This window comes from Anopheles coluzzii, chromosome 2, assembly GCF_943734685.1.
Source record: "Anopheles coluzzii chromosome 2, AcolN3, whole genome shotgun sequence".
Taxonomy (NCBI): domain Eukaryota; kingdom Metazoa; phylum Arthropoda; class Insecta; order Diptera; family Culicidae; genus Anopheles; species Anopheles coluzzii.
The window spans coordinates 101,608,949-101,629,734 of NC_064670.1; the positions used below are offsets into that span (position 1 = coordinate 101,608,949).

The window sequence follows — 20,786 nt, forward strand, 5'->3', positions numbered from 1 at the left end:
TTTAGTTTTTAGAGACACGGTGGCACGTTTTGTTCCCCATCCCTTAGCGCACCGGGCAGTGCAATGGTTCGGCCGTTAAACGTCTAAAAAAAAGTGCGTTTTTATGACCCCGCGAACAAATGACGCGAGCGGAATGGGATAGTTTGTGCGTTTTAATTTTTGGGTATCTAAACCCTAAGAAAACCTTCGTTTTACGCCCGGGGGAAGATTATGTGCCATGCAACGGTAGTGCGCACCAACCAAACCGGGTTTTATGGCTTATTGTACGGTGACTTTCACATGAAATTTGCTCTGCCTCTGCCGGTGGTGGTGGTGATGGAGAAGAGGCACGGAACCATGCATTGGACATAAAAAGAAACACAATTATGCTTTGATGCACTTTTATGTGCATGCGTCGTCGGTTTCATATTTGCTGCTTCACATGCAGCGGTACGAGGCTAACCGTTGAGAATAATAATAATAATAAACAGGCTCGTAACAAAGTAGATTACTCATCTTGATCGTCCTCAAGCCCCTCTCCTCTCCACCGTCCTAGAGGGGTTCCAAAAACGGCAAATTTGTTGAAAATTGTTTTCTGCTGAGCTGAATACTTTTAATCTTTCTGGTCTTACCTGTAACGAGAGCAAAACAAAAAAAGGGAAAAAGAAAGAAAGAAAGAAAGCAGTGAGTAAAAGGCCATCAACAATCAACAACAACATTGTGTGTGTGTACGGCGAGTGTATGTGTACAATCGCACAAACGGTTGGAATGAGTTTCAATTCAACATTAACCCCTAAATCGACCTCATTTCCGGCAAACGTATTTTAACCGCAGGAAGTGCAACGGTTCTGCTCCCGCTGCTAGCAATGCAAAGGGGATGGGAGGTATGTTTAAACACAAAAAAGAGGCAAATAATACAAAAAAACCCCATATCCAAGACATAAACATCACCCAGTGTATGATGTAAACAATCGGAGAGGGCCCATGGCGCTGTTGGTGCTGCTGCTGCTGCTGCTGCTGGACCATGAGAGCACGGGCTCACGCTTTGCGCCATCAATTTGGGTAACACTGATGATGATAATTATGAAGCTTTTAATTAATCATAATGGGCCGTAACCCATTGCGAGCAATTATGCAGCCGGGATTGTTGGAAACGGGGGGTTTGGGCAGTGCCGAAGGCCCTTTTGTTGCAAAATACGGCCCCAATCGCGGGCCCCCGTATTTTGCCCTGAGATCATCGTGTTTCGAGTATTGTACGACGTACGGGTAGGGAAGGGGAAAAGGTAGTTGAATCCGGTAGTTTGCTATTTGAATTGCGTTGAGATTTGCAATTAAAAGTTAATTTGTTGCAAACAGTGTTTTCCACCATTTGTTCGAATTTGTTGTTATGCTGTAAGCTTGGTACCGTTTGAGAAAGTTGCGATTGCGATACATTTAAACATAATCAATTATTTCTTGTGCGATATAAATGCAACCGATTTTTGTGTCAATGCACTTCCTCCACTTTGCACACTAAATGTCCCTTTGAACATCTTGACAAAATATTGACAAAAACTCCTTATCCTATTGTCTTCTAACACTTCGATGCAATTGCAATCGCAGCTGCTGCATTCTTCAGCTGACAACCAAAACACAAATGCACCTTCTTTTTGTTTAGTCGCGAGGGAATAATATATTGTGTCATACCGTTGCATTGCCTGGACATGCACCGTTGCACCGTTGCGACTGCAAGTGAAACTAAAGTGGCAGCACCAGCACCAATTCTGACAGGAAAGAAATGTAGAATTTCTTATTACACGTCATGTCGCCATTCATGATGGGCTTTGCGTTTTTGGGACCTGCAGGTGAAAGACACGACACGTCTTCTGTCTTGCCGATCTCCCACCACCCAAAAGCAGTTGCACTTTTTCTTCTAACCCATTCCAGCAGAACAAGGCAGGGCGAAGGTGGGAAAACTGCAACTGCATATAAAATAAAATAAATGCATTTTTGCGCGGCCCAAGACAGACTTCTTGCAAGTCACGCCTTGCACGCCTTGACTGATAACGAAACGCGCTCTTCTCTTTGCTTTCTCTATTTTAGGCTTGCGTTTGTGCTACCTAAAAGGGGGATTGTGTCGTGTTTTGTGTCGAGAGTGTGCACATTTTAACGCCGTGTTTGATCGAAAAGCTAATTTCCTTCCCAAGGTGCTCCCTGCCGCGCAAGACGAATGCAATTTCGGATGCATCGCGACCTGTGCCGTGTCTAAAACTGTGCTGGAGAGAATTTTTATTTAATAGAACCGGCAAACCGGCTCGGTTTGCAAGGTCAATCCCTATGGACAGAGGTGGAAAATGGAGAGGGAAAGTAGCATAGAGGAAATAAAATTCTTGCACACCTATTAATATATGCAAGTTTCCGGGTCAACGCGATGCACATCGAGCTGTTTGGTTTGGATGGGGATAGATAGGTGCATTTTTGCCTAGAAGGCCGTAAAACATTTATTCTAGAAGAAAGGAAAGGGAGTTTGGAGGATTGTAAGGTAGAGAAAATATAAAACAAATCACCGTAGTACAATATTCTTCATGAGGAATGATAATTTAAGATTTGTTCTCCTAACTTTGTAAAAAGTCATTCACAAATACCTCTTATTGTTAAAAAAAGCCTGCTCAGCAATGAAAGGCTCCGAGCCAAACATCACCGCGGAAAGATTAATGTAAAACACAAATTTCTCGTACCAAGAAAGCCCCCACAACATCGCATTTGTTTTGTAATATCCCAGCAAACGGGCAAGAACGAACGAGAAATATAATAATAATAAAATAAGACGATTAATGGCGGAACGCGTTTGCGTTGCGTTGCCGGCAACATGGGCAACAATTCCAATTCCGGCATCGTGTGCCCGGCCTGAGGGTCTCTAGCGCAAGGTTCTAGCCGACCGCATCACCGTTTTCCGGTTCAGACGTTCATTATGTAATAATTTCCTATGACTGGTGATTTTTTTTTGTATTTCCACCTCCGTCGTGCCTTGTCTCTGGGAGCAATGCTGGTCATCTAGCTCTACGCTACGCTATTTTGAGTCAGTCAGTCCATTCCATCACTCCGGGACGTGAGTCTTAGGAGCGGTCAGACGCTGCTGGCATCCTGTTTTCTCTAGCAAGCACCGTCGGGCACGGCAGGTAGGTAGCGATAATTAAATAATGAATACATTTCTTTCTGTGTTTTGCTGTGATCGAATTGTCGAACGCTTTTCCGCGTGCGCGCTTTTTTTCTTCTTTTTTTTTGGGGTTTGCTTGTGTGTTTGCAGCGAGAACAAAGGTTTTGTCTAGCTGGCAAGTAAAGCAATTGCACAGAGGGAAATCATTTCCATACACTTTCCATACCCAAAACAGAGAGAGAGAGAGAGAGAGAGAGAGAGAGAGAGAGAGTGGGAGAGGCTATGTTCACTTGAGTTGTGCTGGGCTTGCACAGGGGGAAAGTGTAATTGGTTTCTTATAAGGAAATGAACTCGTCGCTTCAAACTGGTCACTTGCTTGGTTCGACAAAAAAGGAAAGAAAGAAAAAGAATAATCTATAAATATAATGGCCAATTATTGAACCGTTCGATTACATCCTCTTTCAACTGGTCATTTCCTGGCCCTCAGTGGGCGACACTGGCGGATATTGTAGCCGGCTTCTGACAGCTTCTAAAGCTGGCTAACAAGGCGCGGGTGGGTTTGGGCAAAGGGCAAACAGAAAAAATATAATTCAGAAGGAAAAAAAGAATTTATTAAAAAAAACTATAATTTAATCTTCTTTTAAAACATCAGTACAGTTGAAACTGCGTTGACGCTCCACAAAAAAGAACACTAGAGGAGTAGACATTCACAATTACCCCACACGGGGAGCTAATGCTCCAAGAGTGCCAAACTATATGACTGCAGGAGCCAGAAATTCTTTGTTTCACAGAGGTATCCAGTATTACAATAGAATGCCACAGGAAATCATCAATGCTGGTTCGTTATCTGAGTTTAGACAATTGTGCTCTGATTTTGTTAGAACTAATGTAGTCTAAATGTATTGTCAATTGTCAACTCTAGGTGATGATGATTTTTTTTCATTCTTTTCTTTTGTCCTTTAAAATGCGATGAATATTTTTTTAAAACTAATTTACATTCTAAATGCACCAAAGTTTTAAAACTATAAATATACAAAAAAAAATAATAGAATGAGACTACATTGAATAGAGACACGCGCGCGTACAGTAGACTCCGGGTTCGGAGCTTGGTATATTGGGTTTGATCGGGCTAATAACTCGTCATAACGATAATATTACACCTCTATGCTTTGCTCAGCTCCCAAACATCTACTCGTTTGAATATTTGTAGCTTTACCAAATTATCGCAAGATACATCGAACATCTCAATCCTTTGTAGGGGTCAGAGGTGGGTCATCATGATCATCATCATCATCATCATCACTAATTGTAAAAGATATTATGACGCTCCAACCCTCCCTTTAAATATCATCGCTCAGTCGCATTTCCATCTCCTGTCAGGTGTGTGTGTGTGTGTGTGTGTGTGTGTGTGTGTGTGTGTGTATTTCTTAGTTTTACTCTCATTATGCTCATGTCTTTCTCTTAACACGTACTCCATACCTTCCAGAGCGGTGTTGCTTGGGTGCTTAATTGCTTAAAAATGTGTGAAATAACTGTGTCGGGTTGACAAGTGTCTTGTTTGAGATAAAGAACATCTTTTCCGTATACATACAGCTAATTATTTACGTTTAAACATACGTAAAGTGAGCATTTTGTGGTGAAAATAACTTTAATTCCTTTAAAAATAACCTTAAAACTTAATTCCCTATTTCTCATACAACTTATGTGTCACACTGAGCAAATAGACTCGTTTAATGCCATTTTGCATTTCGTCCCTAACATTGCATCGCATAATTGGTTGTTTAAAATCATACCCTCGAACCGGCCGGGCGTGAAGTGGTGCACGGAGCAAAACAAATCAAACAGAAAGTAAAAACAAACTTAAAATGCATCACAAAACTGTCACAAAAAAAAAGAAATCAAAGCCAAAAACTGGAACCCACCACCATGAGCTCCTTCCTCGTGAATATCATTTTATTTGCCCTTTCTTTTTGCGGTCCCTGCGCTAGAATGCAGCTCAAAGCGAATTTTACGTGGAGAAAAAAAAAACCGCGGGATCGATGATGCATTTTTTCGTTCACTTTTCCTCCAATGGTGCTGCTATCTATTTTGGAGCCTTGACTATTTTTTGCTGTCGTCTACTCCCGCTGTCCTCGGTGGGTAGGGAGCCACGAAAATAGGGAGTTGCAATGAGCGATAATTTTGTATGTGATTGCAAAAAAGACGGAACGATTTTACAGCCCACTCCAAAATGTGCATCCCACACCCCGGGACAGAGAGGACTCGTAAAAATGCACCACCCACCCACTGTGGCCGAATTGGCCACAAGGGAAAACGGGCTGGAACCGAGTGATTTTATTCCCTTTTTTTTTGCGTGCACTGTGAAAAACAACCCGCCTGCTCTTCCCGGTCCTAAAGAGTGTGCTTGAGTGTGTGCCACATTTTTTGAGCGCATTTTTCTTCGTTTCATCTTTTCAGCCAAACCACATTCACGCGCGACGACGATGATGATGACGATGCCTCTCCGTGATGCACCTGCAGTGTTGAAGAGGAGGGCGGAAGGGCTGCAAGGGTGGTCGGTTGCAAATGATAAGTGGGTAGGAAAATGAATAAAATATATATAGAAGCTGGATTTGCCACCGACTCGTCTGCTGTCTCTCTCTCTCTCTCTCTCTCTCTGCTCGCTCGGTCTCGCTCGGTCTCGTCTCCCGACTAAGTGTGTTGTAAGAGGCCTGAGCTCTGCCTGAGCAGGGAGAAAAATGACATAGACGCGACATACACTCACACACACACCGGACGCGCCTGACGCGCGCATTGAAAAACATAATAATAATAGTAGCAGTAGTAGTGGTAGTAGTAGCTACAAATAATATGCATCAAAAGCTGGAAGAGCAGCAGCAGCAGCAGAAAAATAGTTGAAAATGCCTCCATCCTTAACATCACCGACGTTGCACCGCGGTTCGGCAGACATGGCCCCCACAGCTCGATGCACAGTGTCGAGAGGCTCTTGGCCTAATTAAAATTAAAGATAAAGCATGCATCCCCCAAGCAGCAGCGAGCGATGGTAGCTAACTCGTCGGGGCTTGCATTTTGGAGGATGCAACTTGCAACTACACGGCTGCATTTCGGCATCGGGCCGGTGTGGGCAGGAGTGGTGGCTTTATTTGTGGCGCAGAATGAAAGTAAAGCAGTTTTTTTGGCGCGTTTTTGGTATGATTTTGTGGACACTTTTTCATCACTGACGTTGATGCAATGTAACCAATTTGTGAGCCAAGGTTTGTTTGTGAGCCAAGGTTTGTTTGTGAGCCAAGATATGACGAATATAATACACTGTAGTCTATATTTAATGACACAAATTGTGCTTAATTAACCATAAAACATATATGACGTTTTATACTCTATTTCATATTTCCTTAGAATCCGTGCTGTCAAAATGTCATGAACATCACGTGATGATCACCACCGAAAACAATAAGCATGTCCATAGTAGCTTGATGTTTATTGCTGATAATCAATGAAAGTGCGTCATGGCATGCCGAACGCGATACAACTGTGATGATCTGGGGTGAGCCTCAAACAGATGTTTGATCAATCGCATGCTTGGTGACATTTTTTGTAGCCCCTTATTCTTGGTCACTTACTTGGTCATGACATTTTCTCCCAATGATAATCACAACATTCTTGGAACATGCTAGGCGAGTTTCTCACTCAAATGCTTAATCATTCTACCCAACAGACCATCAAAGCGGACAGAGCGAGAATGCATGTTCATTTTGTTGCTTGAGACCACTCGCACGCACCGCATATTTCGCATAACTATCGATGATGATAACCGACAGAAAATGTCACAACCAAGTGACTGACACAGAGTTGGTTGCAAAAAATGTCACCAAGCATGTGATTGTTCCACCAAATGTTTGAGTCTCATCTCTGATCATCACAGTAGAGCTCGTGACGCTGATATGATTTTTTTTTTCAGTCGGAATTTGTCATGACTAGAACAGTGACATTTTGCATAATTGATCACAGTAAAAAAAGTCATCTAAAAGTGACTGTCCAAGCGTTGGTTGCTAAAATGTCACCAAGTATCCTCTGATGTAATCTCACCTCTGATTATCACAATTGAGTGCATAATTTTGTATGACATTGCCAGTGACATTTTGTAGCCCTACTTAGGATAACAAAAGTCATGTAAAAAACCGACCTCAGTCTGAAACAATCCCCTGGCGAGCCTCTCTTTAAGCCACCTTTTATCCAAAAAAGCACGGGAGACACATGACATACAATTTGATACACCCATCTCTAACACTCCTCCAACTTCTCCTCCTTCCTCTTCCCTTCTCCACCCCCACCCCGCCCCCCCCCCCTTCCACACCACCCTTCAACCGGCTGGGAAAACTATTTGTTTTTAATGTGTGATAAACACCGTCAATACACTGTTGTTGTTTGTGTGCCGCCCTCGTATGCTACATACTAAACAATTTCCTCCCCGGGGGTTGTTCCGGGCTCCGACACCGGAAAGGGAAAGTATGGAGTGTTTTCACACCGTCACTGCAACCTCTCCCCCTTCCCACTCCTCAGGTGAGACAGACATACACCTCTGGTAGGGGTTGTGGTGGTAGTGCCCTATAGTGCAGCCACGATTCCGTCGCGCGACCGGATGGGAAGCTGTTTTGACAAATCGAAGCCGGGGGCGGGCGGGCGGGCACAAAGAGGGCTACGTGGACGCGCTTTGGTCGCGAATTAGTGCGATTGAACCACGGTTTTTGGGGGTCGTGGTTGACCATCCACTTTGCATTGTTTTTCCGGGCCGGTGTTCACCTTTGCCCGGAAGGGCGTTTCGCTGTTCGGTGCGTGCTGCTTAGCGTGTTTTCCCTCCCGTGTTTGCACGGGCACGGGTTTAATTGATTGAAAAATTGAAATCCAGGGTTGGCAAGGGGAAAGTACTGATGGGGAAGCATCGGGGGCTTTTTGACTTATGCGTGAGCCCCTGACCAAACCAAATGCATATTCACCAACAGCCACGCGAGGATAAAGCGTTTTTGCAGGCGTGCTCTGGAGCTCAAGGCTTAAGAACGAACGATTGGGAAGTGGAGAAAATCGACGCGCCAAATTATCGCTTAATGGTTTCCAATCAGCTTGCATTATTATGCGAACGAGTGAGTGTGCGAGTGAGAAAGAGAGAATGGTTGCACAATGCAAACGATCGCATTAAGACATATTCATGAAGGTAATTAGAGAATGTGATTCATTTGCATTAGCAACAAAATCGTTTCTGGACGGCAAATATCCATAACGTTGCTCTGGCAAATTGTGGAAATTAAATCGAACGCTTTTTTTTAAACGAAAAATATACTAGAAAAGAAAATCAAAACGATTCCATTGCATATAACCACGCGTAGCACTGTTCCGGCAGCGCGACAGTTTGGCGTCAGTGTTATGGCATTGTTTCTATATTTTCAACTCCGGCAACATATGGCCGTCCCGAGCTCCGGCAGTGCACAAAACTTTGCACCATTTCCTGGGTGCTCCCTTCCCGTTCCCAGCAGGATAAGATTTAATGATTTTGTTTATAGTTAAATTACGGTAAAAAGTTTGCAATGTCTTGCAGTGGCTTGTGGCCAGCAAAGCAGTAGAGCATGTGGCTTGCAATAATAAAACCCCCAGCAAGTTTGTACGGACTCTCTGGCAATGGAGTTGGAGTATTGACTTCCCTGTTTTTCCGGAGGTCGGGAGAGAAGCAATAAAGCTACATAAATAATAGTCGCCGGATTGAGTGAGCTATCGTATTTGGCCATCCGTTTTCGGTGGTCCGAAGCGGTACAATATGCAAAAATCAAAATTCGACTAAAGATAGGATCGCGAATTTGAGACTGAGCGGCTAAATTCAATCGACCTGAACCACAGCAACGGCTGCAAAAGAACGGTGGTTGTTGGTTGGGACCATTTCCGATCATTTGCATAATATTCAATCATTACCTCCGGTGTCGGTGAAAATGGTAGGAAATACAGCAGCAAAAACCACTTGTACGATACATGTTTTTCGACATGGTTTGCCAGTAACATTCGTCAACCGTTTGACCGTTTTGGGAATGTTTTGCACGCCTTCAAGGAGTGGGAAGGAATTGAGCCACTTGGCATGGTAAATTGGGAGTAAAACCCTTCCTCCCGAGGTTGTTCCAAAATGGCGAGGCAAATTATATTGTGGCCTCGCAAATGATGATGTAAACGCTTCCTCTAGCAGGCTGCCTATTTGCCTGGAAAAAACGTGCAACCCAACAATCAGAGACCAATCGTGGCTGCGAAAGCAGTGTTTTTGGGGGCACAATTGGTATCCTTTTTCGGTTCGGTGTGTTCCGTTTGGTGGAACTTCCGTTTCAAATTCTTCCTGCGGCTAGAGTTAAAATAACTCAATTCAAGGATAATTCAAAGACTGGTTGAGAGTGGGGCTGATCGTGTCAAAAGGAGATTGTTACGGATTTTCGTTGCGATAAGAGAAACTTTGTGGACTACAGATGAATTATGATGAAAGGAAAAAGGGAGGATGTTGTTGCACGTTTTGGTATGATGGATATAGGAGCACGCTACTTTACCATAATGATGTGTATTATGGGGTACAAGTGATTGTGGTTAGATTTATGGTGCATTACGAGCAGCATTTCAAAGCTAGAAAATAGCAGCTTTGCTCCGGAAATAGTTTTCTTCGGTCGTATTAGGAAGTTTTTCTAAATTCATGCCACTCCTTCTGAATTCAAAGCGAAAACTTTTTGTTGAAATGTCGAATATTTCTGAACTTGCAATGAATTCACTTTTCCATGAATCAATTTCGAGCACAACACAAACTCCTCATCCGCTGCAGGTGTTGTCAAACGATTTGCTTGATCAATGTTTTACTGCATCATTAACACCGTTATATGCTGCTCATCGTTCTTCAACTACACCTGACTAAAGAGGCCTCCCTTTTCCTCTGCTCCACACAATACACAGAAAAGCAAATATTCAATCTTCTCACTAAAAATAGCATCGGCAGAGCAGATTGAGTGAGAAAAAAGGAGGGCAAAGAATCACAAATAAACCCTTGTTGGCCACAGAAGACGCACTAAAGCCATCACAGACGCTTGATACTGCGATGAAGTTTTGCAACGTTTTCCGATTGTTTCCGTTAGATCGGCTCTGGTCCGTAGTGCACAAACCCTTCCCAACTAATCCCTCCGTTGCTCCCTATCGTCAGTGTAAGAAGTTTGTGTATGGAAATTAAGTTATAGCTGTGTCTTTTCCATTCGCCATTGTTTAAAGAGGATGTGGCCGGCATTTACAGTGTACAGGCTGCTCAAGTAGCTAAGAAAACATACACACTTTCCTCGGCAAACAATACCAGTACAAACACTCGGTACTTGGCACAGCCCAGAAAGCGTCACGAAGATCCTTTCCTTCCCCCGGGCGGTGGTGCTTCTTGCTAAATCGGTAGGAAAAAGTGGCAAAGAAACGTTCGATTCGATTCAGTAGAGAATATAATATTGCACACAGACACACAGAGCGAGAGAGAGAGAGCAAGCATTGCCGGTTTGATTCCGTGTCAATGAAACCCTCAATTAAGTGCTGCCAATTTCGTTACGATTGGAGAGTTTTCCTTAGCTCCGGCGACTGCAAGACGGTTAATAAAGACGAGCCCCTGGCTCACTGCTACGTTTGCACAATCCCACACACCGGGCGGGGAAGGCAGACTCGTGATGAAGTCGTTTCGGCAAAGCTGGTAGTGCCAGTAGTGTGCAGCCAGCAAGACAGCAATACAACACACAGCACATCGATCAATACAACTATTAAATGAGTGTCTTAAAAGTCATGTAGAAATCGTCGCTTTTTTGCTGCTGCTAGAGAGCACTAAAGCATTGAAAGAAATGGTGGATGTTGGAGAGTGGTGGTGCAGCGGTTGAGCATAGTTTTAATTACCCACCGCACGTCTAACCATGCTTGAAAGGGGCTACTTGAACAGGGGTGGGGGATCGTTACCGCGTGTAACGTTCGGCTAAACGGTACAAGCAAAAAACCCGACCCAAGACAAGAAGGAAATTCCTTCCGAACGCTTCACCCCCGCTCTGTCCCCCGCAAGAACACTTCAAGCCGCTGCGCCTTTTCTAGCCAGCGCGTCAGTGGTAGCAATTTGGCTCGATAGAGGTAGGCTTTGCTTAGCATCATAATTTCCATATGGAGATATACTCCGTGCCGAAACGACGACGCACATGTGTAGTTGTGAATAGGGAAATGCAGACAAAAAAAAACCCCATCGAAAGACAAAACAGTGGCACTCAACTCAACCGATCGATTGCACTGAAGGAGCGCGTTAGATTCCAATCCCAGCGGCACCCCGTCGCGAAGCGTGGTGCTCTAATTTTAACAATTTTATTACTCCGAACGCGCGAATACCAATATTTGCACAAACAAGATACTCGGGGATGCAATCGAACTAAATAACTGCGAAATCGAGCTACAGAGTGTGGGGTGGGGTGTGTGGTAGGGAGGGAAAGTGGTACATATTTCAGAGTGCAGTTGGGGTTTATTTTTTTCGGGTAGGTTGATTTGCAGCGGCTGTAGCTTATCTAATGGATCGTACATCGATTGTGGTGTTATTTTAGTATGTTTTGTTTCTCTTTCATTATCAACCAAATGAAGAAAAAAAAGTCTGAACACACACGTGTACGAATCGATATGCTACATAACGGCAAAAACGGCTCCTATCATTCGTAGCGAAAGAGGTAACCACGAACGCCACAGCAACAAAAAAAGGAACAATCCCTCATACTACTCGTACGGTGCGTGTATTTAAAATTAATCATATCAATTATAAAACAATTAAACAAATTATCAGACCAAATAAAATCCCTCTCTTAATTGTTCGCGACCGATTCGGGAAGGGGGCGATGCAAAGGGAGTGAAGCGAGGAAAGCTCGGAGGAGAGAGACAGAGAGCGAAAGATCTGTTTTTATTGTATCGACGGTAAACTCAATAAGCTAGCGAGATGGAAATTGGATAAAACAGAGCGAAAAAGCTGCACACCGGGAACGGCGTAGGTAACGGCCCGGTAGCGAAGGGACTCTGGTAATATAGACAGCACACGAAATGCGGTATGCTTTCGGTGGGAGGTTTTTTTTTTTCTCTTCTTCGATTGTTCGCAAACGCTTCCCTTTCGCAACCGCTCCGTTGCAGTTTCGCATTGGTGCGCTTTTGTGTGCAACGCACGCACGCATCTGCGATGCACAAACGGGCAATTTTCGCATTCAATTGCACCACATTTGTGACGGGTGGGGGAGAGAAGAAGAAATGGCTAAAGCATTGTAGCGAACCGACTACGACTCGCATAGAGAGCAATCGATGGTAGCAATCTTCTCTTCTTTGGCGCTGGTTTTCAGGTGGTAAGACGGCATAAGTTGTACTGTATCTTATCTGACAGTCAACCACTGTCATATTTAGTTAACAAATTTAATGACATCTTGATAGGAGAGAGTTGAAATGATAAGAATGTTATCGACTAGCATTAAGAAGAAGCGATGTTATTGTTATTGGTTGCGCAAAAGCGCATTGATGTCCCCTCGCAGAAACACACACGGCGCCTCAAATAATCTAATCACTTGTGTTCTACGTCTTTCATCTGCTCGATTCAAACAGCAAGCAGAATAATGATTAGCTAACGATGTCTCTAAACAAGTGGCTCAGTTATTTGCTAGCCAAAGTACCTGTAGGACATGTCCGGTTGGAAGTGTTTACTAGCAGTCGCTTGCACGGTAGGTTTCCTTGCGTCCAGCATCAGGGGACAAAACCAAACCGACACCGACTGGTGGAAGACGGCCGTACTGTACCAGATCTATCCACGCTCGTTCTATGACACCGACGGCAATGGAGTGGGCGACATTCGAGGGGTGACGGCGAAGCTCCAGTACCTCAAAGACACCGGCATCGATGCGACGTGGCTAAGCCCAATCTTCCAGTCACCCCAGCGAGACTTTGGGTACGATGTGAGCGATTTCCTGCAAGTTGATCCACTGTTCGGTACGAACGGCGATCTGGAGGAACTGTTCGACGAGGCACGCAAGCTGGGGCTCAAGATTGTGCTCGACTTTGTGCCGAACCACTCGAGCAATGAGCACTGGTGGTTCGTGCAGTCGGAGTTGGGTGTGGAACCGTACCGGGACTATTACGTGTGGCATCCGGGAAGGCCCGTTCCCGGCCAGGCACGTCCGGATGTCCCAAACAATTGGGTAAGTCTCGTCTCGTTCAATAGTGCTGTATTTCCAGAAATAAAAACATGTTTTTTGTTGGGGAGTTACAGAACTCCGTGTTTTATGGTTCGGCTTGGGAGTGGAGCGAAATACGCCAGGAGTACTATCTGCATCAGTTCGAAGTGGGCCAGCCGGATCTGAACTATCGCAACCCGAGGGTGATCAAGGAGTTCGATAATATCCTGCGCTTCTGGATGGAGCGTGGAGCGTCCGGGTTTCGGGTGGACGCAATCAACCACATGTTCGAGGATGCACTGTTTCGTGACGAACCGATCAACGATCCGAGCGATCCATTGAGCTACGGCTACACGCATCACATCTACACAAACAATCTGGTACGTGCGGTTGTTGAGCATCTGTGAGATGGAAACGGTTCTAGAAAGGTACTAAACAAAGCAAGATAATATTTCTACAGCTGGAAACATACGACGTCATCGGCCACTGGAGGAAGGTGATAGACGAGTTTGTGGAACAGACGGGCTCGGATGCGATGTACGTGTTTTGTGTGATTTTGACACCTTTTGTGAGGAAGCTGTTTGAAACAACAAAAGTCTCAATCTGCTTCCAGAATCATGCTAACGGAGGCCTACACCAGCATGGATATGGTGCTGCGCTTCTACCAGTCGGACGATGGGTCGGAGCAGCGGGCACACTTCCCGTTTAACTTTGTGCTGTTGGGTGAGCTGAACGGAGATTCGAATGCGCGCGACTTCAAGTACGTCATCGATCGGTGGTTGGAAAACCTGCCCCGCGGTAAGGTGACCAACTGGGTGCTTGGGAATCACGATCAGCCACGCGTTGGCAGTCGCTACGGTGAGGAACGGATTGATGCGATGAATGTGCTGCTTATGACACTGCCCGGTGTTGCTGTGACGTACAACGGGGAGGAGATCGGTATGGTCGACTACCGAGACATGGCCTGGGAGGATAGCTTGGACCCGCAGGGCTGTAACGTTGGGCCGGAGCTGTACAAGTGGAAGTCACGCGACCCACAGCGAACTCCGTTCCAGTGGGACGATACGCATAATGCCGGGTTTTCGACGGCGAACCGAACCTGGCTACCGGTGTATCCTTACTATCGGCAGTCGAACCTTCGCAAGCAACTGGAAAGCGATCGGAGTCACTATCAGGTGTACACGAAAGCGATCAAGCTGAGGCGCGATCGCGTGTTTCGTGAAGGTGCATTCCGATCACGCGCGTTAACGGAGCAAGTGTATGGGTTTGTGCGATATCTGAAGGAGGATCGAAGTGCGTTCTTCATTGTCTTGATTAATCTGGGCGATGAGATGACCGAAGTTGACCTGCACGATCTATACGATTCGATAGGTGATGGAGAAGTTCGTGTGTTCTTGGTAGGGACGGCGTCTCGCTACAAGATCAACCAGACGGTGGAAGCTACCCAGCTGCTTGTTGGACCGTATGAATCGATCATTCTAGGCAAGGAAGCATCCTCTTCTACTGACACTGTTACTGGTTGCTTCAAGTTAATTGTATCTCTGTGTGCAGTTGCAACTTTGTTCAAGAAATTGAATTCTTTCTAACGATTCCAGGTTCCAGTCGCAAGACAATTATGAAGTTCATTGTAAGAAAGACGAAATATTCTTACATTCAACCTCCACTAGCCTAATCGATTCCTGATCAATGTTGCAGCGAATTCAATAATTTACCGCCGCTCTGTAACAGCCCATTCTTCCTCCGATCTGCCAGCTAACAATCGGTCAGAAATTATTAACGTAAAAATTGTATCACTCTTCGGTGGCGAAACGAAACCACCGTCATTAAACGCTTCACTACACCGCCGGGTGAGTGGCAGGTCAAAGCATAATGTGTGTAAAGCATTTGGTTTTCTCCTGGTATAAAATAATAATCCAGCAACGGTTCTGATTTAACTCCACGAAGGTCCGTGTCGACTGACGCGGAGGACTGGTGCAATCGGAGGTCCTATTAAAAAATGTATATCCATCGAACTGCAATCCACAAATTACACGACTTACTGTCAACTGGGCTGGTGTGAGCTGTCCTCTTCCTGCAAAGGGGCTTTTCAGGACTTTTTTTTTCGAAACCGCGCGTGTTCGGGATTGTCATTTAAACAATCGCAGTAAATTGAAAGCCCCTAGCGCACGGGGTGGTTAATTATTCACTCAATAAAGTCATTGCGATCCACCCACACGCACGTGGATCGAGGTTGCAGACAGTGCAGCATGGCTTATTATTATTTTGATGCAATTCGAATTCAATCGCTGCGACCGGTGGAACGTTTGCTGGAATTCCGCTCCGGCAGGATCTGTCTGGAACTGCTGGACGATGCACATCGTTCCTTCCTTCGCGGTACTTTGTGGACTTTGAAGGCACAAAGTGACACAAAGGTATATACGGAAGGCAGCCTTGGCAAGTGTGTAATAATTCACTAAAAATGTCTCAGTGTGGTAAAAATTTGATCAGCAAGTCTTTGCTAGCGGGGACTTGGCGACTCGTACGGGGTCGTTACATACATTATGCAAGCATGTGAAAGCCAGCGTTGCTAGAATCGATAAAAGATGGGTAAGAGTCGTCATTTTGTGCGCTTCTGTTATCCACGAGTGTAATTGATTAAAGGTTTAGTTTTGTCTGATATGGATCGGTTTTAAAAATCGGGAGCTTTACCCTTACAAAGCGACATGGTTTTTAAAGGGGGCGTCCATAAATTACGTAACGCTCAAAGGGGGGGGGAAGGGGTTCCCTGTAGCGTTACGGTTTGGTACATAGGGGAGAGGGGGGGTTCACATTCTGTTACGTAACGTAATACAATCCTATCACTGGTCACTGACAAATGATCGCCCACCTGGGTAAGTTTTGCACTTTTATTTCTTTATATCTTTTGATAGGGAATACGAACTTGACATTTATAAAATACCAAAACAGAGGTTTGACAGAAAATTGCCATGAAAAAATCCACCGTGTAATACAGGTTTAAGAGCCGTGTGTCTCAGGTAAAGACTGTAGTTTTCAATCTTACCGTCAACAAAATTCAAACAGTTACATGTCATTCTACGCTAAACGCATCGACCTGTATATTATTGTTGGTAAACAACAGTCGTGCGGTGCTGTCAATTTTTTTTTTTTTTTTTTTATTTTATTTTTTTTTTTGATGATGGATACATGTACAACGAGCTACATGGATACATGTACAACGTAGCGCTACTAAACGAACTGTTGAGTAGACTGCCTCCTAGTATGTTTACTAATTGGGCCGTTTTTAAACACACCAGGGACAAAGTCAACCTAACTGACTTCGGAAACTGGATAGGAGAGTTGGCCGATGCCATAGCTGGCGCAAGGGTTCACTCCTTCGGCAATGGCGAGACGGAGAGAAAGGTTGATGAACGCAGACAGCCTAAAGGGGAACCCTTCACCCACGCCCATCCATGGACAAGCCATGGACGCAACAATTCGTCAGTTGGGCGCAACGTTACGGGTCGGACTTGTGCAGTTTGTAGAACTGGGTGTAATAGTCTGGAGAGTTGCAGACGTTTCAGGCACCTGAACGTGCATGAACGATTGAATGTCATCAGAACGGAGAATTTGTGCCGCAAATGCCTGCGTCAGCACAGCAACGCCTGCCACGTAAAGGAGCCTTGTGGCATCAACGGTTGCGGGTATATGCATCACGATCTGCTGCACGATCCTGCGAAGCATGAAACAGCACCAACGACAGTTACGCCTAGATGTAATGCGCACGCTACGGAGTCATCTAAGTAAGGGGGGGTTGTTCGATCATGCGTTACGTAATTTTGGAAGGGGGGTCTCCTCCAACGTTACGTTTTGTTACGATAGGGGGGGAGGGGGTCGAAAAATCCCAATTTCAGCGTTACGTAATTTATGGACGGCCCCAAAGTAAAAATTCCTTCCCATCATTGTGTTGTGTCCAGTGTCCAGCAACTGGACAATGTTAAAGACACGGCAGCCACTGAACACTATCGTCCATTCTAGCGAAAACGCTTAATAGAAACCCGGCAGAGCCACGGACAGACATTCAAAATGCAAGGGTTAATTGTGCGAAAATATTTACACAGCTGATTATGGTTTATCGTAAGCGTCCGAAGAGCCAGTACAACGTGTTAGCTAGCGCTCCACGAAAACTGTTTCACAGGTGATTGTTTCGTACTTTAGGTGTACCGCGAAAACGGAGCAAGATTAAGCGAGAATTTACAGCATCAACTACCCAGGACGGACGAACAGGACCGCACCTGTCCGTCTACTTCCCTACCAAAGCCCGCAAATCTCTTTGCCAGACGTTCTGGACAGCAGCAATGAGCAGTGGCGGCTACTTGTCGATGAGCAGGCTGCAAAAGGAAAAGGACCATCGCTGATGGGAGTGAAATAAGTTGCACGGATGCTTGCAATACGCGTGGATACTTTCGAACGCGCAAAAGGTGAAAAAACATGGCCGGGCCTTGTCATTTGGTGCGATATAAATGTGCGCCTTAGTTTGTTTATAAATATTAAATCCTGTTTTATCTTCCCACTTGCCTTCCCTGCCGTGCTTGCTTCCATTCTATCTTACTCCCTGACATCGAGCAAATGGAGTATTCCAATGACCAATACTTGGCACAGCCACAAGGACGAGAAGGGCAGGTATTGCTTCTTCTTTTTCTCCTCCTTGCTCATTCGCTCTGTAAAAAAAAACTAGCGTCTGCTCCATATTCATCGTCATCTAATATTTATGATTTTATTTTTGTTCCCTCACTTCGTTTGCTCCAACTTCCAGGCAGGCGGTGTACATTTTATGCAGCTTACCCGGGCCGGGCGAGCTGATAGGAAAGTTGAGTCGAAGAAAATTACTGGGTACGTAATGTTGCATGCTAGTTGTTATTGTGGAATGTACAGAACCAGAGAGTATTACAAGTTTTATGATGCATGAATGTTTTATCCACGCAAGTGGGAAAAAAAAGGAATGAAAATAATAACAAATGATCATAAATTGAATACTTCAAACGAGCGCAACTGTTGAAGCGTCTACTTGATATAAGGTTTTAAGGTTTTCACAAATTTACACAACTTATTTTTTCAAAGAAATCATCTCACAACTTTCGTCAACTCCTTAAGAAACGTCCCTTCGAAGGACTAGATCTGCCGCTTCGAAGAAAAAGCCGCTCCAGTCCTCCTCTCTCTCCTCATTGCGCGTCCGCTAACCTAAAAAGCAACCGTTTGTACGTGCGTGTGCGAAGCAGGAGGGAGGATGTGTGCCGAACGAGAAAAGTGTCGGCTGGCAGAAATGGCTGCATGAATGATTTATTTTTCCTACATTGTTTATGGTCACAACATGGCTGCCCGTTGCATCCATCCTCTGGCATCACACCCCTTGCTGGCACTGTGTGCCCCACCCTGCTACCAGCAAAGGAAGCAGGATTGTAATACATTTTTTGCTTCTACTTTTCCTCCCCTACTTTTCACTGGCAATCCTTTTTTTCCAGTTGACCGTTTGTACCGAGAGGAAGAGAAGAGCATTTCTAAGTCAACACCCAGCAAGCGGCAATTATATGTATCTCCACAGTACCGTGGAGCCGGTAGTGAATGTGTTAGTGTGTAATCAAGAGTGAAATCGTCATGAAAGTAATTTAAAGGACATATTTAAAAAAAATAGATTTTGTTTCTACTTAGCAGCGATGAAGACATTTCTTCGAAGCTCTTCGGGGGTTTAAAGCGGTGTTTAGTTGAAAATTCTTACCTGCAATAAGAAATAAAACAAGTCAGCATTAGTTCATGTAAGTAAATGGTGCATTACAATTATTCTATTTTATACTAGTCACGCAATGAAAAACTGGTACGTTGCCGGGAAGCAATACTTATGTGATTAATTTGCTAAATTAAACTCGCGTTGCGTATGGTCTAATGAACTGTTGCACCAAGTTCACGGTAACAAGCACTCGTTATTTGACCCATTGCAAACAGTTCACTTCAATCGTGTAAACCAAAGCGTGTGGGTTGAGTGTGTACACCGAACCGTAAGCCTTGCCCGGTTTTGAACTCGCTCCACCACCGTGCGACACCATTGCGACAATTTAATTCAACCCTGCTCCAACATCCGACCAATTTACACCGATGCCGGTACGGAATATTGCTCCCCAAAAGCGTTAATATCCACGTTGGTGAATTGAGGGGGAGGAGGGGGGAGTTTAAGGGAAAAAGGAAGTGAAAGTAATCAATCAACCTGCGCAATACGCGAGCAGTTTCGCCTGAAAGTATACTTTGAAAGTAATTTGCACGATAAAAACAGCATCCCTTTTTTCACTCTCTCTCTCTCTCTTAGTGCAACCATATGGATATGTTGGTGCGACGTGCAGACAAAAATCTCACTGTCAATATATAGAATTGAGTTAACTGCACAAAACTAATCACTCGAGCCGTCAATTGGGCACAAATCGTATCAGCGTCATCAGGCGCGGCCGTGCTCACCTGCCAGCCAGCCTAGGTAGACAAGGTTTAATAGAATTACACCAAATATATATAGATGTATTCGTCACCCGGTTCTTACACCCTTTACGGGAGTTTTGGGATGGAGCTTGGTAACGGCGGGGCGCGGTGGAAATCAAAAACTCCCGGATTGGAAACGGCCGCCGTGGACTGCGAACGTTCGCAACACTACCACAGCCCGCCTGTGCACCAAACCAATAAGTTGTGCTTTTCCGCCTGCCAGCGCTGATTGATGCTGTTTTATGCCACACTCATACTGTGTGTGTGAGAGAGAGAGATGTAGGGCTGGGTGAACCCATGCCAGTATATTTATATTAGTGTGCAATATCCTTCCACCCGGGCTGCCCTTTGTCGGTACCGGTAAAACCCAATCAATGAGTAAAATATTAGAAGTGCAAATTGCCAATCAGTAATGCTCGCACGGTGCACCGAGTTTCGGGTGAATGTTTGCCCCGCATTGCCCCGAGATGGAGAAAAGCTTGTGGGAAAAAGCTTGTGGAGCGGGAAATGTCAGTTTGCACCACACATGTACCCAACTGCTTGCGCAGTTGGTCTCGTGACGAACGGTGCTACAAAGTTGGAAACAGTTGGAAATCCTTCGGCAACAATTTCCTCACCTTTTCCGGACCGATCGTGTGTGTGTGTGTGTGGGTTTTGGGAAATAATTCGAGTTTTCTATCCGGTAGGTTAATAACGGTAGCGAAAAAGCATGCAAAAGCTCCTGTTTTCTGGGAATGGAGCGCATGGAGCATTTAGTTTGCTTATAGGATTTAAATTAAATGCATTGAATTCTAAATTTGTTATGCCACTTTGTTGTTTAAATAAAGGAAACTGTGTATCACCTTAATGTGAAAGGGGAAACTGTGAAAAGTAAGTAAAAATTAGCTTTTAATTATTAAAATTTAACCTTAAGCCAGCACTGCCTACGAAATCGTAATTATAGTTATATTTTTAACCGTATATTG

The 20,786-nt window shown here is 44.8% G+C and overlaps 2 protein-coding genes across 4 annotated transcripts in view; one reads left to right on the forward strand and one right to left on the reverse strand.

Moving 5' to 3' along the window:
* The window catches only part of LOC120947376 (protein bric-a-brac 1-like), a 138,006-nt gene that overhangs the window by 52,062 nt on the left and 65,158 nt on the right, over nucleotides 1-20,786 (reverse strand). The gene's annotated exons all lie outside the window — the stretch shown is intronic.
* LOC120947377 (maltase 2-like) lies at nucleotides 12,767-15,641 on the forward strand. The gene is made up of 4 exons (XM_040362640.2): nucleotides 12,767-13,347; nucleotides 13,419-13,703; nucleotides 13,784-13,860; nucleotides 13,937-15,641. The coding sequence occupies exons 1-4, from the start codon at nucleotides 12,835-12,837 to the stop codon at nucleotides 14,907-14,909; spliced, it is 1,848 nt and encodes a 615-aa protein (XP_040218574.2). The 5' UTR covers nucleotides 12,767-12,834; the 3' UTR covers nucleotides 14,910-15,641.